Source organism: Ceratotherium simum, chromosome 21 (assembly GCF_057802395.1).
Source record: "Ceratotherium simum simum isolate JZ-2026a chromosome 21, ASM5780239v1, whole genome shotgun sequence".
Lineage (NCBI taxonomy): Eukaryota > Metazoa > Chordata > Mammalia > Perissodactyla > Rhinocerotidae > Ceratotherium > Ceratotherium simum.
This window is the reverse complement of record NC_141920.1, coordinates 4,854,041-4,874,571: the sequence shown is the minus strand read 5'-3', so window position 1 is coordinate 4,874,571 and position 20,531 is coordinate 4,854,041. Positions and strand designations below refer to the sequence as shown.

At 49.5% G+C, this 20,531-nt stretch overlaps 3 protein-coding genes across 7 annotated transcripts in view; 2 read left to right on the top strand and 1 right to left on the bottom strand.

Moving 5' to 3' along the window:
• LOC147914174 (uncharacterized) overlaps positions 1-20,325 on the bottom strand; it is a 31,687-nt gene extending 11,362 nt beyond the window's left edge. For 2 of the 3 annotated variants that reach the window (XM_087445067.1, XM_087445068.1), the window contains exons 1-4: positions 19,960-20,318; positions 18,196-18,379; positions 11,676-11,763; positions 11,238-11,364 (exon numbers count right to left, since the gene is read on the bottom strand). In XM_087445067.1, coding sequence (XP_087301193.1) covers positions 11,238-11,364; positions 11,676-11,763; positions 18,196-18,266 — 286 coding nt within the window. In that variant the 5' untranslated portion in view covers positions 18,267-18,379; positions 19,960-20,318. Of the gene's footprint in view, positions 1-11,237; positions 11,365-11,675; positions 11,764-18,195; positions 18,380-19,959 lie in introns of all 3 variants that reach the window. The other variant, XM_087445069.1, reaches the window with a different exon arrangement.
• On the top strand, positions 9,468-10,363 carry LOC147914175 (neuroendocrine secretory protein 55-like). The gene has a single exon (XM_087445066.1). The coding sequence runs from the start codon at positions 9,629-9,631 to the stop codon at positions 10,361-10,363; it is 735 nt and encodes a 244-aa protein (XP_087301192.1). The 5' UTR covers positions 9,468-9,628.
• The window catches only part of GNAS (GNAS complex locus), a 65,678-nt gene continuing 55,423 nt past the window's right edge, over positions 10,277-20,531 (top strand). For all 3 annotated transcript variants that reach the window (XM_014787309.2, XM_014787308.2, XM_014787307.2), the window contains exon 1: positions 10,277-10,405. In XM_014787309.2, the coding sequence (XP_014642795.1) occupies positions 10,363-10,405 (43 nt within the window). In that variant the 5' untranslated portion in view covers positions 10,277-10,362. The remainder of the gene's footprint in view (positions 10,406-20,531) is intronic.

The window sequence follows — 20,531 nt, the reverse complement described above, 5'->3', positions numbered from 1 at the left end:
TGGCCATCAGGACAAGGGCTTCCCATTGTTCTATGTATGTTTAAGACACAAGACTGCATTTTGTCCTGCTGGGCCAACGAGGCCCTAATGGCGGCCCCTGCCCACCCCTCCAGACTCATCTCGCTGTCCTCCAGTTCTGCTGACCCTCTGCCGGTTCCCCTAACACGCTCACTCCTCTCCACCAGAGGGCCTGCGAACACGCTCTCCTGCACTGGAACTGTACCACCCCCCGCCGCCACATGCTCATCCTTCAGTTCACAGCTCAAGTGTGCACGTATCACTTTCTCAGGAAAGTATTCCCTGACATGCCCCAATCTAGGGCAGCTTCCTCCGCTGTACATTCTAAAAAAAACCACATTTCTTTTCCAGTACCCTTAGCTCGAGTTGTAACAAGACCCTTCTTAATGTGATGATTCATTATTTACAGATCCCCCAATGAAGGCACTGAGTGGAGAGATGGAGTCTGATTTAGCTCGCCATCATATTTCTGGTGCCTAGCACAGTGTATGGCCCATAGTGGGTACTCAGTGCATTTCTGTAGATCAAACTATGGCTTCTAAGACCACCATCAAGAGGCCACTAAGAGAGAACTGGAAATGCATATAGACAAAACCCAACTTGATCGGCCTCTCCAACTTTCCATTGGGTTCTTTCTGCCTAGCTGAGCTCCTCCCAGTCCTCACCATCACTCTCCTGCCACTTGGCTTCACCACTACCATTACCATCACCATCACCATCAATGACAGCTGCCATCAGCTGAGCCACCGGTTCGGTGTTTGCTTGTTATTGACCACTGCTAGAAACTTTCTATTTCTTTCCTCATTTGATCATCTCCACGACCCTGGAAGGCAGGTTTTTTCAGACCCTAGAAAGTCCTTATTTTGCAGCTAATGAGACAGAAGGCCAGAGAATGCCACTGGTCAGCTACGAAACAGAGGGAGGCAAGATGTAGGTCCAGGCCCATCTGGTCCCAAATCTGGCTTCCTGCCTCTCACCTCCAGCCCTTCTGTTGAGTCGCTCTCACAGGATACCATCTTGTTTCCTTTTAAAACCCATCTAAATACTGTGAGAGAAAAGGCATTAAAAAAAGAAGCACAATGAGGTGTCCCCCTTCCATCCCCCTCACGTAGCACAGGAGCAAAGATTCTTCTCTCTCACATACTCTCTGAGAACATGTGAGGCACAAAGAAAGGGTGAACAAACCAGAAAAAAATGAAAGAAGAAATAAAAACATCAATCCAACAAAATGATGTGACTAACTAGAAGAATACAAAAGAATAAACAAAAATATATTTTAAAATAAAAAAAGAAGCCCAGAATTACCAAATATCATAAAACTGTAAAGTATAAAGTCTAAGCGGATACAAGTTGGAAGTTCCTAATTTTGAGATTTCAGACAATGCTAAAATTTCACAAGAAATGTGGGACACTGACCTGCAATTGCCAACTGGTTTTTTTAATACACTAAGTCAAGTCATTTTATTTTATTTTATTTATTTATTTTTTTTCCCCCCCAAAGCCCCAGTAGATAGTTGTATGTCATAGCTGTACATCCTTCTAGTTGCTGTATGTGGGACGCAGCCTCAGCATGGCCGGAGAAGCGGTGCATTGGTGTGCGCCCGGGATCCGAACCCGGGCCGCCAGCAGCGGAGCGCACGCACTTAACCGCTAAGCCACAGGGCCGGCCCAAGTCATTTTAAAAACTAAATAAAAACAAGATTTTTAAAAACTCTAAAAAACCCTCTGAAATCTTAAAATAAAAAGTCAAATTACTATTTATTGTCATTCAAAAAGAAATGACATTGAAATACTAAAGGTAGGAAGCTTTTGTAGCCTCCACATCAAGAGGAGTCCCTTCCCTGAATAAACTCAGCCTGATCAGAAACCTACTACATCATCTCTATTTTTCTCATTTCACTGTGGATTGGCATTTGGCAACCAATGATCTAGTTCAACTCTCTCCCTCATGCAGGAATCCCTTCTACAAAATCCTCCAGCAACCTTCCCCAAGTGTTTGCTTGAGCAGATCGCTGGTTGCCTCATAAACTGACCAATTCTAAAAGTAGCAGAATCTGAGAAAAATGCACAAAAATCAATACCATTCCTATAAACACATAATAAACAGTCTAAAAATCTAATGAAACAAGAAAGCCCATTCACAATAGCAAAAAAAGTATCAAATACTTGGGAAATATATGATATATATTCACATATCAAACTCCACAAATGATATAGGAGAATTATATTAAAAAAACACAAATCCTTAATGGAAGAAATAGAAACTCAAATAAATGAAGAGAGAGATCATGCTCCTGGCTTAAGGCTTAATACACAAAGGACAACAATATTTCCCAGCTTAATTTATAGATTGAATGCAATTCAGTCAAAATACGACCAAAGTCATTACAGAACTTGATAAAAATGGTTCTTGAATTCTATAGAAAAATAGATGGGCAAAACTATCAGAGGATTGTGAGATAATATGCAATAAAAAGGCACTTGCCCCAGCAGATCTTAAAATATAGTGTAAAACAATGACTGTTAAGGCTGTAAACCAATCATAGTAAACACTGGAGAAAGATGTCACCGTTTCACAAACAGGGCGGGAATTAACCAGCTATCAGTAAAAAAAATACACGACCCACATTATGCCACAACAGTCCGAGGACAGAGAGATGTTTTTTAAAACTCTCTTATCTCAATTGTGGACAGGAAGTTTTGAGGTTTTTTTTTTTTTTAATAATTAAGCAACATCAGAAAATTTCAAATTGACAAAGATGAAGATTTCTTGACAGTCTAAACAAACAAAAAAACCCCTTTCTAACTCCTATATGTTTTTCTAAGGTCATCTCAAGCCCCACCACCTCATTCCTAGGGTGCTTATAGTCAAAAGCACAATTTGGAATTAATTGGATTCATCTTGTTCTCTCAAGTGTGAGTGTGAGTGTGTGGCTGAGGGAGACGCTGGCAGTGGGGGGCTGGGCTCCTGAGTCAAGGCCCTGCCCGCCCGCCCGCACCCAGCAGGCCCCACACAGACCTCTCCCCATCGGTCAATGGCTTCCTAACTACATGGACTGTTCTCAAGGGCAATTATGATTGAAGTCTTCACTTGCTTCAAACCAAATCAGACCTCCGTGACTGGGAAAAACAAAGCCTTCTCTTGCCCTTGCTTCTTCCCTCACAAGTGAAGAGCTGGGAGGAAGGTAATGGCTGTTTTATGAAGGAATTTCTAGATCAGCAAAGGGAAAAACTCCCAATTTACAATGATTTTTAGCCAACATAATGGATGGAGGGGGGTGCCCAGAAGTCATCACCAGCCTATAATGAGTTCCTTTCTGATTTTGAGAACTGTTATTTTATTCTCCCAGTTTCTTGACACTTTATCAGGTGCGGCCCCACTGGGATCTGCATGATCTTGGCACTGGAGGTGACCTTGTTGATCACGTGGCCCGAGGTCTTAGGATCCTTATGCACAGAGAAAGAAGGGGTGGGAAGAGAAGACTGAGGTGAAACCCAGTGCCAGCTCCCCGGAAGTAGAGGTGGGCCGTCGGAATGCACCCCACTATGGGAATGCTGATTATAAACTGATCCAGATCAATCCCCACGCACCTGACTGGTTGACAGGGTCCTGTTAGGGAGCCACACTCCCTAACACCGGTGCGGGGGCAGGAGGGATCTTCACCGGACTGCCTTTTGCAAAAACAAAGCCGAGTGCAAATAACAAACAAATACCTTAGAATCCTCTTTAACTCAAAGCTATGCTAGTGAATGAGGCTGCTTTCCCCCAGTTATCAGGATGGACTGATTACAAAGCCTAGAGTCATTTGCCTGAAGATAATTGCCTCAATTCTCCACTTCACTTTGCACATATAGAAATAGTCCCAATCTGCCAGAGCCTCAGTGACTAGACATGTAAAATTGGTCTAATCATATTTTGAAGAGCTCGAGCTGAAAGGATTTCTACGAGCGTGCGCCTGAACCATGACACCACTAAGAGTTTCTCCCCTCTGGGCTCGCGGCTCCCTCGCTCCCCCACCAAGTCTGAAGGGGTGAGTCAGATCCTCAGCAGATGAGACAAAAACAACTTCGAGGCTCTCTGTCAGTGCTGGTGGCTGGATGAAAACATGGGATGACCAGGAGAGCTGGACACGAGCTAACCCCATGAGCCGGAGGATGTTCCTGACTGTTGAGTAGCCTCTGCAGTCAGCGGTGTTTTCACCCACAGCCCACCAACTACAGGAGGAAGCGGGCGTGCAGGGCAGGGGAATGTCTGAGACTAGAATCACCTGGGTTGCAGGCACCTCTGGACACTGATGTCTCAGCTGGCCAGGGGAAAGAACCAGACAAGCTAATGTGTGAGCTGGGGCTAGGCAGACGGACAGAACCCAGGCCCGATTTCCACAGGACAAAGCCAGGCACATGGCCAGAGTCCAGAGTGTAAACAGGGACCACAGGAACGCTGAGTGCTCGGGCCCGAGCAGAGAAAGGGAGGTACACCGTGCCCAAGGAGGACCTGAACGCCCAAGCCTACGCTTTGCCTAAGCAAGGGAGCTTCCAGACTCTTCCTGTTGGGTCAGGAGCCTAGAAATTGCTCCTCCCGTGACAGAGGTAGGTAGGTGGGTGGACACTGTATGGGTGGGAACCTCGACAGAGCACAAGACAAACGGAAACGAAAGACCACTCCTGAGAAGACAATCCCTAACAGCTCCGTACACAGGAATACGTTCGTTTCTGATCCTATCTCCCTTTAAAAACGAAGGCACAAACAGAGGATTGTAATCCCAACAATGGCCTGGACAGAATCCAGTCATGTCAAAAAGATGATTATTTCCCCCTATTGTTTGCTTTTAGCTCTAGATGGCATTCCCCCAAAATCAGGAGCTCAGGGTTGTCACTATTTCTACTGGTGAGAGCCAATCGATATTAGTGCAGTCTGAATAACAGCAACACAGCACCCCAGGGAAACGAGCCCAGTGTTTCTGTATTGTACCCAGACCTCTTTGGGGGATGGGCAGAGGGGCAATGCCTAATTCTCAGTGAGGATGAGCCTTTCTGGCTGATTGCCACAGTCAGGGGTGGCAAACACTTCCAACTCCCTGAATTCATTTCTACCCAAAGGAAAGTTTGAAAAGCTCTCCATCTCCAAAAATAGTCTTTTCCAATGACTGTCCAAAAAATATGTTCAAGAGTGATTATACCCACTCGCCTGACAGAGAAGAACCAATCTTTTATCTTGTGTCTCATCTTGGAAAATGTGTTGGTGTCTATGGGACCCATGACAATAGCCTGGCAAGCCTTTTGAGAATTCATGTGATTCATCTCTATCTCCCCCAGAGCGACCAGCACAGGGCTTTGCACACGGTAGACACACAGGAACAGGCAGATTGAAAGTAATCCTCTTATGGGCTTTTTGAAAAAAACAAAATCTCAAAGTCAGACCAGGTAAAAACCCATCCCTTTCACAAAATCACCAGATGAACTCTCCCTCTGATTGTAACCACTGTTACTAAACTTCCCTCCCTGGTTTATCTATCTGGATTTATTATTTGGCACCTGTTGGCAATCCACTTTTTAATATTTGGGGGCATTTCACATTGATATGCATGTTGTTAGATGGAAGGAGTTGTTCACTCTCAATTACCTTGAACTCCCCATGATGCCTGGAATAGTGTCTTGCTCACAGAAGTGACTCAATGCATGATTGCTAAATAGTCAATTTCATTTTTAATTTCCGAGACAGCTCCAGGAGGGGAGGCAAAGAGGACCGATGTAATTAATAGACAGACTTGACTAATTTCTTTGCTTCAACAAGTGAGCTGTGGAGCAGAGACTCCGAGCCCTCCCCTGGTTAGGAAAGCTCCACTGTAGGCTGCTGGTGCCATCGCAGACACCTGTTTGCTCATGTCCTGAAACTGCTGCCCAAACATTCCTTCCTGTCACTCAGCCACTTGCACTTTCAAATGCTTCTAAAATAGAAGCAGAGTCGGAAGAGCACGTCCATCAGCAGAGCCCCCAGCCCCTCTCCCAGGGCCTCCAGACGCTTTCCATGGACTAGGAATTGGAGTTGAAAAGACCGTTGGCGGGCATCAAGTTCCAACTCCACGCGGCTCATGAGTCCCATGGAAAACATCTCCAATATGTGGCTGTCTGTCCTTTGATTCGACACTGCTCTGACAAGGAGCCAACCACCTCCTGACAGCCACTCCATTTCAGAGCCCTAATTGTCAGAATACTCTTCCTTGGGCTGAGATGAGCTGAAACCTGCCTGTTGTAACTGCCACCCATAGGTTCTAATTTTGCCCTCTGGAGCCAGAAAAAATACCTCCTAATGCCTCTTCCACGGGACCGTCCTTTAAGGGGTGGAAGACAATATTCTTCACAATTCATCCAAATAAGAACCTTATTGTATGATACTGTAATGAACTGGAAACTATGCTTTCCTGTCCAACGGGTTTAGGAGCCTCCCTCTGGCAGAGCCCTGTAGGTGATATATGCCCACACTTTATTAACCGGCAGACAGACAGAGCCCCGTGTTCCTTAGCCTGGTAACAACCCGAGGTCGTTCATCACCCGCTTGCTCCTTTTTGAAATTCACTCTGCAGCAAGCACTTTTTAAAATCACGCACGTAATGCATTTTAAAGAGCATCTTCTGCACAGATCCATTTGCTCGACCTCGGCACTAAGTGGGAAAAGGAGCAGTATTTCAGCGCGGTCCTCCTGCTCCTCCCGGAGCCTTGTGTTGAATGTACACCGAAATGTATTTGTAACTATACATGACTGAGGCTCTAAAACGCAGTGTTTTGGTAAACATTCGTTTGCTGATTAAAATGCATCTAGCAAAGAAAGTGCATTACTGATGCAGAATCTAGTCCAAAAAATATGTATTATGTAATGCACATTTTTTAATAATGCAGGCAATCTCAGTGTATCTATATTAGTGGATCAGCTCTGGGCTGCCATCTCCATTACGGGCATAAAGCACTCATTCTGAAAAACGAAGTACTTTCTTAGGTACACTAAAGAATCATAACCCATCTCATTGCTGACAGCTGGCATTCACCTCCATTGGAAGGGCACTCACAAGCACCCACATATTCCTGGTTTCTTTCCCAATGTGCCCTGAAAACCATTTGAATGACATCTTTATGTTCCATACACTGTCAGTGGGGCTGTGCTAACTGAAAGAAACAAAGCAGGTGGGTCAATGTGAGCAGAACCTTTAGAAACGTCCCTCCTCAGTCAGGGCTGAGAGATCAGGATTTGAGATATTCAGCTCCAAATGCCCCTGTCCAGTGTCCCATAATAATATCCACACGATGATTGGAGCCAGCCAGGCACTTGTGACAATAAAACTCTTCCAGTTTCTCTGGAAAGTGTTCAAGTAGGGCACAACTAGACTACAGACATTCGTCCTATTATGGGGTTTGCCAAATCAATCCCACTTTATTTGACTAATCAGTATTTTAATGCTACCAACTAACTCAAAGAGCACAAGATGCAAGACAGACACAGCCAAGAAGCCAGGTCAGGAACATTCAAGACAGTCTACAGCCAAGATGCAGAAATAAAAACCTCAACACATCAAAAGCAGTTGCTAGACTCTTACTAAGGCCTTCACTCCGGGTTTGACAGCTTAATGCGGACCTGGTGTTGAAGACGTGAGGCCGAGTCCCACCACGCTGAGTAACAGCTGTGGGGGCATGACTCTGCAGCCACCGGGAAAGACTGCCAACAGGGAACGCCTGGTGGACCGCCTCAAACGGGAAAGCAGAGTTATAAGAGGTCACGCCTCTCCAAGTTTCCCCATATTGACTCAAAGACACAAAACCACGTGTCCCAAGTGAAGCAACCTTGTTGACACTTCTGAGGATCCTCCGAAGATGGTTGTGCTTCGAGTTATGCCACTTTTGGGCCTGTCACTCTGACAAAAGGGGCACTCCATATTTTAACACGGAGGGCATGCACAACCCAGAAAACGCAATCACGTTACAGATGGAACTCAAGAGCTTCCAAAGTACCATCCTTTCCTAAGCAAGGACGGCCCCAGGGATCCTCCTCCAGGAGGACATGGAGCTCATTTGATTTTCCACGGTTGAGAAGGAGATGGACTAAATTTCCTCCCAGCTTTTAGCCTTTGGGGTTCAACAACATGATCTAGGGCTGTCTAGCCACTCCCTAACCCTAATGTTCTGGTTGAGCCAATAGAATTTAAGCTGGATGAAACCATGCTGGTGGGTAAGGAGGGATTCAGAGTGGGTTAATGCTCTGATTAACAGCAGAGTAATCCTGAATATCCTTTCCTTATTTTAAGATTTTTTTCTTTTTTCTTTTTAAATCTACCTTCAGCACCTAGAACAGAGCCTGGCATGTGTTATGCACTCAATAAATATCTGTTCAATGAATTAACTTTGTTGAAAACCTATCTATGAAAAAGCTTTAAAGGGTACCCCATGAGGTTACCTTGATAGCTGACCACCCTGAAGCATCACAGGAGCAGAGAATCCGTTGTGCCTACTGTATATCAGCACAGGAAAGGCTTCCCTTAACTAGTGGTTCCGGCTAATTCAAGCCTGTCTCCCAGCACATGTTCTCAGCTAGAGCTCATGGCGGCCCACCAACGGGTTTGCCAACTTGCAAACCATCAGCTCATCTGTGGGGGTCCTTTTTAGGGACGATGCTTATTTGTCCATGAGGTAATTAGCCAATTGAGACTGCATTGGGGGGAGGTGTATTTTTTGGAAACGTCTCTAATTACAGTGACTACAGCAGTTCTGCCAAAGGTGGTTTCACTATTAATGACTGCCTCAGGTTACCATCCTCAAACTATTAAGCCCTTGGAAAATGCCTGGGGCTGGATCATTCAAACTCACGTTCAGACCCATATTCCCCTTGAATATCCGGAATGTTGTGGTCCGATTTTTAGCTGCTTCGGGCTTTGTTCGTGTTTTCTCGATAACCCTGGAGAAGTTGGGGAGGGTGCGGACCCCCTGGAGAAGCCGTGCCCAGCTGCCACGTCCTGGAACCTGTGGCTCGCTCGCTCGCTTGCTCCTTGGCACCCGCCAGGCACCCCCCACCACCACTCCTGGCTTCGCCCAAATCCTTTCAAACAAGGATCCCTCCTGCCACCTGCCGGCCCACTAGGGTCTGCGCCACCGGCTCAGCGCCACCGCGCAGCTCTCGGGGAGACGCCCCCGCCTCCTTACTGCACATGCCCGGCAGAAGTCCGGGCGCGCAACTTTGCAGAACCTCTCCGCCCGTCACTCCTCGCCTCAGTCTCCTCTTTCCTCTCCCAGGCGAGAGGACCAGCGGAGGCATCTCTCCCGAGTCTTAGACTGCGCAGTCTGAGACTTAGAGAGAGGAGCCCGGGAGGAGACAGACTTTTCTCTCCCTTTCCCATCCTGTCTTTTTTCTCAGAGGCAAGCAGAGGCGCGGAGCTTTAGAAAGTTGAGTGGTCAGGAAGGTAGGTGCTTCCCTTTTCCCCCTCACAGCGAGGTGGGGCTGGGACCCCCGGATCCAGCTTCTCACCTCGTAAGGTGCACCTTTTTCGGCTCTAGCAGCCAATGCGCATCGGAGCCGCTCTCTGCAGAGCCAGAGGGTGGGTCGGCTTCTCGGTGTGTGCCTAAGAGAATGGATCGTAGGTCCCGGGCTCAGCAGTGGCGCCGAGCTCGCCACAATTACAACGATCTGTGCCCACCCATAGGCCGCCGGGCAGCCACCGCGCTCCTCTGGCTCTCCTGCTCCATCGCGCTCCTCCGCGCCCTTGCCACCTCCAACGCCCGCGCCCAGCAGCGCGCGGCTGCCCAGCAGCGCCGGAGCTTCCTTAACGCCCACCACCGCTCCAGCGCCCAGGTGTTCCCCGAAGCCCCCGAATCTGACCACGAGCGCGAGGAGGCAGACCTCGAGGTGTCCCTCCCCGAGTGCCTAGAGTACGAGGAGGAGTTTGACTACGAATCCGAGACCGAGACCGAGTCTGAAATCGAGTCCGAAACCGACTTCGAGACTGAGCCCGAGACCGCCCCCACCACTGAGCCCGAGACCGAGCCCGAAGACGAGCGCGGTCCTGTGGTGCCCAAGCGCCCCACTTTCGGGGAAAGGGGCTCTCTCGCCGAGCGCCTGCACGCTCTGAGGCTGCGGAGCCCCGACGCCTCCCCGAGTCGCGCGCAGCCTAGCACTCAGGAGCCCCAGGGCCCCAGAGAGGGGGAGGAGCCCGAGCCCGAGGACAAGGATCCGAGGGACCCCGAGGAGTCCGAGGAGCGGAAGGAGAAGCAGCAGCGCCGCTGCAAGCCGAGGAAGCCCACCCGCCGCGACCCATCCCCGGAGTCTCCTTCCAAAAGGGGACCCATCCCCATCCGGCGTCACTAATGGACGACGCGCCCCAGATTCTCCTTGTTTTCTTTGACCCAGGTTGGTTGCCCACCGGTAAACTGGGGAGCCTGGGGTCGGTGTGGGAACGGCGGCAGGAAGGGAGGGAGAAGGAAGCGCAGGTTAGGAGGAAGGCGGGAAGAGAGCGGGCTCAGCTAGCCAGCCTGGGAGGTGGGGGGCCAGGGCAAGCGGGAAGGGCTCCCCAAATCTCCCCGAAGGCGCCGAGAGCGCCCAAGTGGCCAAAGGCTTGTTGAACGGCGGGGCGCTTCTTGCGCCCCTCTGGAGACATCCCGAAGCCTCCAACCTGGTGTCCACGACGCACTACTGGATCCTGGGTGCGTCCCAGGTTTCGAGCTGCACACCCAAACAGAATGGGTAAGTCACTTGTTTTACGTACTTTTTTTCTCTCCTGAGAGACTAGTCTTAAACTAGTTGGCCTTGGCGGGCGCCCGAAACGTGGTTCGGAGGTGCGCGCGCCAACTTCCACAATGCGAGAGCAGCCGAGCTGTAGAGACACCGTTGCAATGTGCGAAAAGTAATCAGATTGGGATTGGGCGAGAACTCTGGAGACTGCCGGCTCCGGGGCAAGTCGCGCGCGTGGTGCTTAAGACACTCTGAGCCTGGAGCCCAGGTCCCAGAGCTGCCAATTTGGAGCCACGGGACCTCGGCACTAGTGCCCCCGACGGCTGTGCGCCAGTCCTGGCCACCACCGCCCGCCTCCGAGCGGTCGCGGAGCCGGAGACCGCGGCAAAGAGCGTGCGCACCTGCCTGCGCGCCCCAGAGCCGACCTCTCCGGGCCGTCTGGCGGTTCCCCACGAGTCATCCGCACTTGCAGGGCAGACAGAGAAGGTACGGAAATCTCAGGGGTACCTACAGGCTACCGGGGTTGGTGGTGCGGGCTTGGTCACGTCGGGGCATCGCCAGCCTTTTGGCGCAGCTGGTCTGGCGGCGGAGCTGGGTGCAGCTTGGCTGGAGAGGTCCCCAGCCGTTTGCCCAAGGTCCTAGGGGTGAAAAGAGAGGGGCTGAGAAGCCCGCGACGTGGCCGCGAGCGGAAAGGCAAAGCGGAACAAGGAACAGGCAAGAAAGGGGGTCTCATCTATCATTAGGACACTCTACAATGCGTCCCCAAAGAGCGCAGCACCCTCCGAGCTGGAGAAAGGTGTTGGACCCGACAGAAGTCCTTGGGCGATCGGTCAAGAGGGGGCAGGGGCAGGGGCAGGGGCCGGCGCCGGCGGCTTCGGCAGCCTCGGGGAGGGGAGGCGGCGCGCACCGGCCATTTTCAGCTTGGGTGGAGCTAAGTTTGGAATCTAACCTGGAGGAGAAACTGTCCTGGTGTCCGAGGACAAAAGCGGCCGCAATCTGGTAATGCATCTTCGTGCGGAGTGCCTTTCTCGTCAGTCCTGGAGGGAAAGACTGATAAGCGAAATGTATTTACAAAACCTCACCCGATTTGGAAATTGATCTTTTCTTGGTGCGCGCGTGTCTCGTTTTTGCGCGGGTTTGAGCTATTCTGATGAGAATGATTTGGGGGAAAGGTGAAGTATTTTGAGACTTTAAATGAAAAGACGGGTCGCGTTCTTAGACTCCTAAGAAAAGGACGCGGCCAGAAGGAACGCTTTAAATCGCCTTCCTTCCAGGTCTTTTCCCCAGGAAAGGCGTCGCGGCGCCCCAAACTTAGTTGTGCCGGGCTGCGGCGCCGACGGATGACTGCCAGAGCCGTTCTGGTCGTCACTAGTGATACCGGGGAGGCGGTTTGTTAGAAGGGGCTTCGCGGGGCAGCGAGGAAGCGGCGCAAGTCCGGAGGCTGCCGAGGGTACGCAGAAGGGCCGGGCGTGCCCTGCCTTCGGCTTCAAAGTGTGAAATTGCCTAAGTGCGATGGAGCGCCCCAAAGTTGGAATTTCTACTTAACGTAAACAGTGACGCTGTGTACCTTTCTGTGGCATTAACTGTTCTGTTCTTCCTCTGGTAACGTCTGAGCAGCTTGAGTTCACCAAGGAAAAGGTCTCTAGTGAGTAGGCAAAAGAAGCCAGGGTTTTGGTTGGCTTTTTTGGTGTGCTTTTCAGTGTGGAAGCTACCTTCACAGATTGGCTAGTGTGAGGGGCCGGTGTTCCTGCAGAGCTAGGTTTTTTCATTAGAGAAATTAGCATGCTGCCTTGTTGCAGGATGAATAAACAAGTTTAAAAAAAAGTCCTCAGTGCCCGGAGCCCACCTCTCCCAGAAGCCTGCAGAAGGGGAGGCTGGCGTCCTTGACTGGAAGCAATATACCAGGTTCATTGGGCCGCGAGGGGGGTGTCCTCGTCTAGGAACACAGTCTGCCTTCTTTCAGACACTCTCCTCCATAAACTACCTCTGATTGTGAAAACCTGTTACCCACCCGCCCCTCCCCCACTCAGTTCCCCTCCCCCACCCTCCCTCCTTCCACCCTGGCTCCAGAGTGGAAAAGCCATTAGGGAACATACAAAACAACTGAGGACTATACCAACCCCCTAGGAAGGTGCCCAGGATCCAGCCGAGGAGAGGGCATTTTGCTACACAGATTCTTCAAACCCCTTCTACCTGAGGCACTGATGTTCAGCTGCCTTTCTTTTCCACAGGCGTTTCTGGAAAGTTCTCCAAGCATTCCCAACTCACTAGTCTCCCAACTGGCCCTTTGTCTCACCCTGCTAAACTGGGGTTAGCATTTGAATGGGCTCACTTGCCCTTTCAACTTAGGTGGGGTCTGGTGAGGAAATTCTCTCAAAGAAAAAGCAGACCACATAGTTGACCACGTAGGTCAATTACCAGCCTGCTGTAATATTTCAAATGGAGAGAGAGAGGAGGGGAACCCAGCTGGTTCAATGTGATGCTATGCACCAATATTTAGGATTTTCCCCTTTACTACACTAATCATTTGCTTAGTGGAAATTTACTTTTCCTTGGACAAAGGTGCTCTTATAACTGAATTTTTTGAGTGGGAAAATCATGTAGCAATGTTCAGATATTGTGTGGTGTCAACAGGCTGGCGTAGGTTTACTTCTAAAGTTTGGCTAACAAAACTTATGTTTATCAGAATTCAAGAATAGGGAATTTTAAAGCTTGGAATTGTTTTAAGATAATGTTTCTTTAACGCATTAGAAGCTTTTTTCCCCCCTGGAAATGCTCACAGCCCTTTACTCTTGAGCTCTCATTTTAGGCAGCTGTGATAGAAAGTTCACAAAGGAAGAAAGCTGAAACATCCGTGTTGGTAAGAACAAGGTCTTTTTTAAAGAAATAATCTGCATGGATTTTAATTTATGTGTATTATCACTGCTCCTCATGCAGAGAGAAGCTACTGAGGGAAGCTGAGAGGAAACTGAGCAGAAACCATGGTGTTGGGGAAAGGAGTCTCTTAACAGAAAGGTGACCTATAACAAAAAACAAATCACTAAAATCAAATTAAGCTTCCAGAGGCAAGTGAGGTCATGTGCCAGCTCAAGTACTGCCCTTCTCTTAAAAATGGCCCAGCAAAGGGGATGAGATTCTCAAATTACATCTTTAATCCCCATGTTCCAGAATGAGGGATGGAATTCCTTGTCCTACCCTGCGGGGTTGTGACATTAATGACTCTATCTCCTAATTCTTAATGCCCTAGAAGTGGGCAGCAGTATCTAAGATCTAAGGCTCTTCTAGCCCTGGTCCTGCCCAGCAGCCTTGGGTCAGAGCTAGCACCTCTCTGCCTCAGTTTCTTCACATGGAAAATGACAAGATATTCCTAGCATCCCCTTCAGCTCCAAATGCGTGCAGGTTGATTAGTTTAAGAAGCCCAGAGTTACCCAATTTGACTCTATCAATGATTTTAACACTAATGAAGTCAAAAAGTTTTCGAAGGTTGATCAAATAAAAAGCACCAGTTGTGAAGGAATCTGTTTTGTGTTGATCTAATTTTGATTTTGTTAAATCTGTTTTGAATTGGTGGCAAAAGTGGTTTAAAGAGGCCAGTTAGAGAATACAGAATTCCACTGTGTCCTGTTACTAACCTGAGAAAAAAACTGGCCATCCCAGAGAGCAGCTCTTTAGTGTTTGTCTTACATGGGCTTGTTTTCACCACCTGCGCTCCCCAATCATCATGTCTGAAAACAAGCTTTTCAGAGTGGGAGCAGGCAGCCTGGAGCCAGCATTGCACTGAGCACTGCAGCCTGGAGATGCTAACCGTGTGGGGAGGGCCAACTGACAGCAACGTGGGGCAAATGACCACAGTATTGAATATATTATTTGGTAACATTTGTAAGTGTCCTGATTAGGCTAGACCTGAAAAATGTGGCTCAGAGGCTGCAGCTAGCTAGGATAAACCAGTGTTCTCCACCTTTTATTTTCATTATCACTCCCTCCTAGGAGCTTTTTCAGACATTTTTTAATTGCTTCTCACCCATGACATTTTAATACCACAGATAGATATACAGTATATCTGTTTCTGTACTGCAGGACCTTGGAACAGCTACGATTTTTTTGCACTCCCCCCAAACCACTTTTACCTCAGTTGCAAATGCATGGGATAAACAAAGCAAATGTTTAAAAAAAAAAAACTGGTTTATGTCAAATTAAGTGATTTAACGTCCCATTTAGTTTCATATTTTAACCTTGTTTTGGCCACATATTACAAGGCTCTATATAAGGGGAATTTTACTGATGTTTGTTTTCCCTTTTCTCAAGTCGCACAGTTTGGGTTTTTTTTTCCCCCAAAGCCCCTGGTCCGGATGCTGGTGCTCATGCCTAGCTAATTCACATGGCAGAAAGGCCAGGGTAAACAGCGAGTGACTTAGCTCGCCTAAGGCCAAGAGTCTGCAGTGCAGGGCCACCGTCACCTGTTGACAGCGCTCAGCCAGTAGAGGCAGGACATCCGAGAGGAGCTGGCGCTATGGCACCCCACACCCCCACCCACTCCTATTCCAGGGTAGAATTGGGGAGGCTGCCTTCCTGGTTTCGTGTGTGGACAGGGCCTGTTTTTATTCTATGGACTTATTTTAGGGTGAGCATGTTGCAAGTTAACAGGCAGGGTCACGGCTATCAGAAAGGCCAGAGGAAGACTAGGCTGTGTGGACAGAGGGTAGGTGGTAGTTGTAATGTGGGGGAGATTTGAGGACAACAAAAGGAAACGAAGGTTTGGGGGGGTGGTCACAAAAACTGGAAGATGTAGGGAGATGAGAGCACTGGGGAAGGAGCAGAAGATAAGATTTGGAGATGGGAGTCACAAAGCCCATAAATATTAGGGGTAGAAAGAATAGTTTGAAGAAATGAAGAGACTGGGGGAGAAAAAGGTTAGGCCACGGCAGTCCAAATATCTGGTGGCAGCAGGAGCAATGTCAGCTCAGCACTGGGAAGAGCATCTTTAATGGTCAAGGATGGCCACTAATGGGGGTCTCAGATTAGCCACCCTAACGTCACTGTCCCTCTGACAATCTCTTACAGACCTGGCCCAGAGATTTCAATTTCATAGGTGCAGTCGAGTTTTCATATATGTACCTCAATTGCTTCAACCAAATGGAGAGACTTAAAACCTAGGAAATCTTGTTTTATAGTTCAAAACCTAAGTCTTGAGTGTCGGTTCAGGGAGAGGCCCCGACTCTCAACTTTGAGGCCCACACCTCTCAAACTTGAGGAGTGTGAGGGGCGCAGGAGGACTGCCAGCCAGCTGAAGACACATTTCTCCTCCCCTCAGGCAAGAGCTGCTTTCTGAGTGCCCTGGCTTATGTTGCTGTCTCAATTAGAGTTCGTTAGGAAAACGCGCTCTGGTAATTGAGGTTGTGCGAGAAGGTGAAATAGACCATTCCCCTTAAATTCAAATTACCTTGCCCAGAAGCCCCCAGGGTGCCTGGAATTTCCACCATGAATTACCGAAATTTTAAACAGAGTTTCCTTTAAAGACAAATTTATCTCCTGGGATTCCCTGTCACCATGCCAGCCCCTGCTTTTGTTCCTCTCTTAGTCCATTCTTGGAGCACTGTTCATCTTTTCTGGAATGGCCACTTCGCCCCCTGAAATCCTCAGCTGCATCATCAGCTAGTCTGGAGGAGGACGCTGTGGCCCAGTTCAGTGCCGGTAGAGAACACGGTGGTCAGCTGACGGTCTCGTGCCTGGCTGCGGCAGAACTGGGTAGCCCTTCCAAGAGGAAGGCTGCTGAATACAGCTAGTGAGCTGAAGGAAGGGGCTGAATTCACCGTGGGGACCCCTGGCCTCTGGCTCCAGCATGGGGCTTTTTAGTCTGCGCAGATCAAGTATTTTCCTAAGTCTGGTTTCCACCGTCTTTAATAAGAGCCCCGCATCTGCTGCTAACCCTCATCCGTGGGAGGCATTTTCCCTTCAGTTGGCATTCGCCTGAAACAGCCTGGTCATGCAGACCCTTCTGCAGACAGCAGTAGGCTGCTGCTGCCTCCACCGGCCACGGCTGGCAGAGGAGGTGCTGGGAGGTAGAAGCCGGGGCCCAGCCAGTCTTAACTGAACAGTAATTAATTGAGCAGTTTCAGAGTCTTATTGCTCCTCCGTCGGCACTCAGAAAACATTTGTTACTGGGAGGCTGAGAAATGCGGTCGTTGCCTGAATTCTCTTTCCTGTATTCTCTCCTTTCTACTTATGCCTTTTCTTCACAACTGGTGAAAAGAGTCTCCTTTTCCTCATTGGAAAGAAACCCACTGACAACTAATGACACGAGTGGGGCGCAGAGAAGGCTCTTCTGCAAACTGCCACCCCCTGGGCCCCCAGCGCCACAGGCTAGGAGGAAGTGCCCCTGCCAAAAAAGATTGTTTTTCCCGGTTTCTGCTCCCTTCTCTCTTGCCCCCCTCCCCTCCCTGTCAAGGGACCCTCCTCTACTTTGCTTCTCTTTCTTGGATACAGGGATGAATTAGGAAAAAATTTGACAGGCAGCTATGTGCCAAAAGCCTTGGGCTTTTGGCAATGAGTAGGAATCCCCAGCTGTAAGTACACTAACAGTTGTCTGCTGCTTAGCGTGTGTGCTGCTATGGAGGCGTCAATATAGCGGTAACACTGAGTTTGGGAAGCCCAGGGCATCACGTGGGGCTGCCAAGGATGAGAGCCACATCCCTGCAGGTGGCAATGGTGCCAATCAGGGTCAACAGTGAAGAAATACCTTCTTCCCATTTGGGGTTTACTTGTTTACAAAAAGCCCCCTGATTTGCTACTGTGGCACCTGGGCCATTTAGTCTAACGGGCTGACTTTCCTCAGAAATGCAGAGTTTAACTGAAACATGAGTAACATTTCCCATTCCTTTCTTAATTCATCATCTGTAGAAAATCTGTTCAAGTAGCTGAGTATACACAATTTTCAAGAAACCTTCATCTGAATTTTAACAGCCCATCCTTTCCTCCCCTAATGGACTCAGCATCTCACGCAGCCCTTCCCTTTCGCCTTCTCCCTGTGGGAACAGGGTCCAGACCCCAGCACACAGCTGTCCTTCACTCCAGCTCAGTCTTTTTTCAGGCACCCCAACTAGCCTATCTTGCTTTCCTCCTCCTGATCTGCGTGAACCCATTAACTGACTTTCCTTCCTTGTTCCTGCTCATTCCTATCAAACATTTACCTCTTTTCCTGATAGAAATCCATCCAGAATTGGAAATCTATGCTCAAACGTATTTTGCTATTATAAAACTATGATAGCAGATCCTAAAAACTGTGCCCCGGTGGGGTTAGGCCTGGGCTAAGCTGCCTACCACAACCCATCACCGGCCATCTCCATCCAGGGCAAGGCCACGTTTCTGTCTTGAGCCAGCAAGATCACCAGCCCTGAGTGGGCTCCCCAGACAGTGCCAACAATCAGGGTGGCCCCCAGTCAACCCACCAGCTGATCACCCCCAGCTCTTACCATACCAGTTCTTCAGGTCCCTGTGGCCACGCCCCGCAGCTGCCTTTCCGGTTAGTCAGCTCCTCAAACATCTGGCCACACTTCTGGGGTCTCTGGAGTCACATTGCTGATTGGCAGCGCAGTCTCAGCTCTGAACCCCACTCACCCAAGTGATTTGGGGTTTTCAGATCCTGCTGGCCAGTCACTACAGAAAAATAAACAAGAGTGGACAAAAGGGGAGCATCAGAGTTAAACACTGGATTTTTTGCTTTCTGGTCCCAATTTACCTTTAAATTAAAGTGATTCCTATTCAAGTCTGAGGGTCCTTACTCAGCCTATAACAGTGGTTTCAACCGGGGGCGATTTTGCCCCCCAGAGGACATTTGGCAAAGTCTAGAGACATTTTTGGTTGCTACAACTAAGGGGATGCTACTGGCATCTAGTGGGTAGACGCTAGGGATGCTGTTAAGCATCCTACAGCGCACAGGACCGTCACCACAATAAAGAATTACCCAGCCCCCAGTGTCAACAATGCAGAGGCTAAGAAACCATGGTCTAGAGTAGATACGCTGACCAATTCTTAAATTCTTCCCTCTGGTATACTCCTCCCAGTCCCTTCTGAGCCCCACTGTTCTCTCCTTAATCTCTCCCATTTTCCCCTCCAGCGCTCCAAATGGTCAAGATTCTATCACCAAATATATTTCTCCCCTTGAGGGTATCATCTGATCTAGTGATTTCATATCCTAAAATGGATGACTGTCACTTTGAATTTGGGGTCTTTACCTTTTTTCTAAACTTCAGACCCATCCTCCTAAGAGGCTGTAAAAATTTCCATTCAGATCACCCATCCTTCCTTCGCCTCTGCCATGTCTAAAACCAAACTGGCTCCACAACCGGGCCAACCCCCCCAATCCCACGCGTGTCCCTTCCTCTAAGTGCCAGATTTTGGCTCCTCCCCCTTTTGTGCCTTTCTAGCACAGAAGTTGCTAGAGGGTCCTTTAAGATCCCTCAAGTCCCTTCCTTCAGCCTTCCTGTTTCCTTCACTGTGTGGTTCTCTCTCCCTTAAAGGTCATGACCAGCCACAGCCCCCTTTGTTCTCTTCATCACGACCATCCTCTACACTGCCTCAACTTTTCTTAAAACTAGACTCAAATCTTCACTTGCAGGACAAAAAAACATTCAACATCTGCTCCATTTCCTACCAAAATAGCCTCAAAACTGCTTGCCCTGATGTTCCATGGTATCCTCAGAGAGATCCTATCTCATTTTTCCTGCCTTCTCTCCCACTACTCCCCCAGGACTCCACAAGGTAGCCTGTGCTCTTTACCCAGCCATGTGCCATGTTTCCCACCATGAGATCTTTGTTCGCGGTAGGCCAACGTCTCCCATCCCCCCACCTTCTAGTCATAGCCAAGGCGTCTATCCCTCCATGGAGGCCCATTTGAAACGCCATTTTCTCCATCAAGTCCCCCCCAGTTGGAGGTCTTTTCTTTCATTTTTATGCTGCTCCACCTTTAGGATGGAGGACTGGTATCTGCCCAGTCTATCCCCTCAATTCATGAGATCTCCCGGCAAAGAACCAAGATACCAGAAGGAATGTTGAACACGGGTCCCACACGCCCAGGAGGATGTCGGACAAAGGGACCCTCTACCTATTCCTAGATGAACAGTGCTTTGGGGCAGAGCCCAAGTGAAGCGGGCCAAGCACGAGGCCTGGCGAGAGCAAAGCGTCCCTTTGGGGCCCCGATCGCAGCCTCCGGAGCTCCGTCCCCAACGTCTACTGACCTTCCACTTCCGCAGGGCTCAGCATCCCTGGGGCCTCCACTCCTTATCCATCTGGGGCTGCTCCTCTGCATCGGGACAGTAAGCCCTCTCCCTCCTCAGGGTCCTTGCCCTCTACCCCAGGCCCTGGAAATCTTCTTCCTCCTGGCCTTGCCCCAGTGGCGGCCCCTTCTGTTAAGTGGGTTTGCCCACTGCCATCAGCGAGACCAAGGGTTGGCCCCTGCAAGCCCCCCGACCTCCCCTTCTAGCTGTTGTGACTTGTGGCATCCGGAAGAGTGACCCGACGGCGCCGGCCAGCCTCGTGGCATCCCAGGCCTGGCCGCCATACGCCCGCCCACCAACCGCTTCCAACCACGCCAGCAACACAACCTCTTAGGGCGTTCCAACACGGCGCCCCCTATTGGACCTCCCACTCGTATCCGGTTTCCGGTGCGATGCCCCCTGCTCATTCGCCGGGCGGCCTTGATTGACGTGACCCCAGCCCAATGGCTGACCCAGCGCTGAGGTCTGAGGGGGTAAGTTGACTCTTGCAACCCACTTGGCCCATTCAGTGGATGCCCAAATGTTTGAGCCAT

Excerpts from the sequence above, each read along its gene's own strand:
- LOC147914175 (XM_087445066.1), top strand. The coding sequence starts at position 9,629 with ATGGATCGTAGGTCCCGGGCTCAGCAGTGGCGCCGAGCTCGCCACAAT.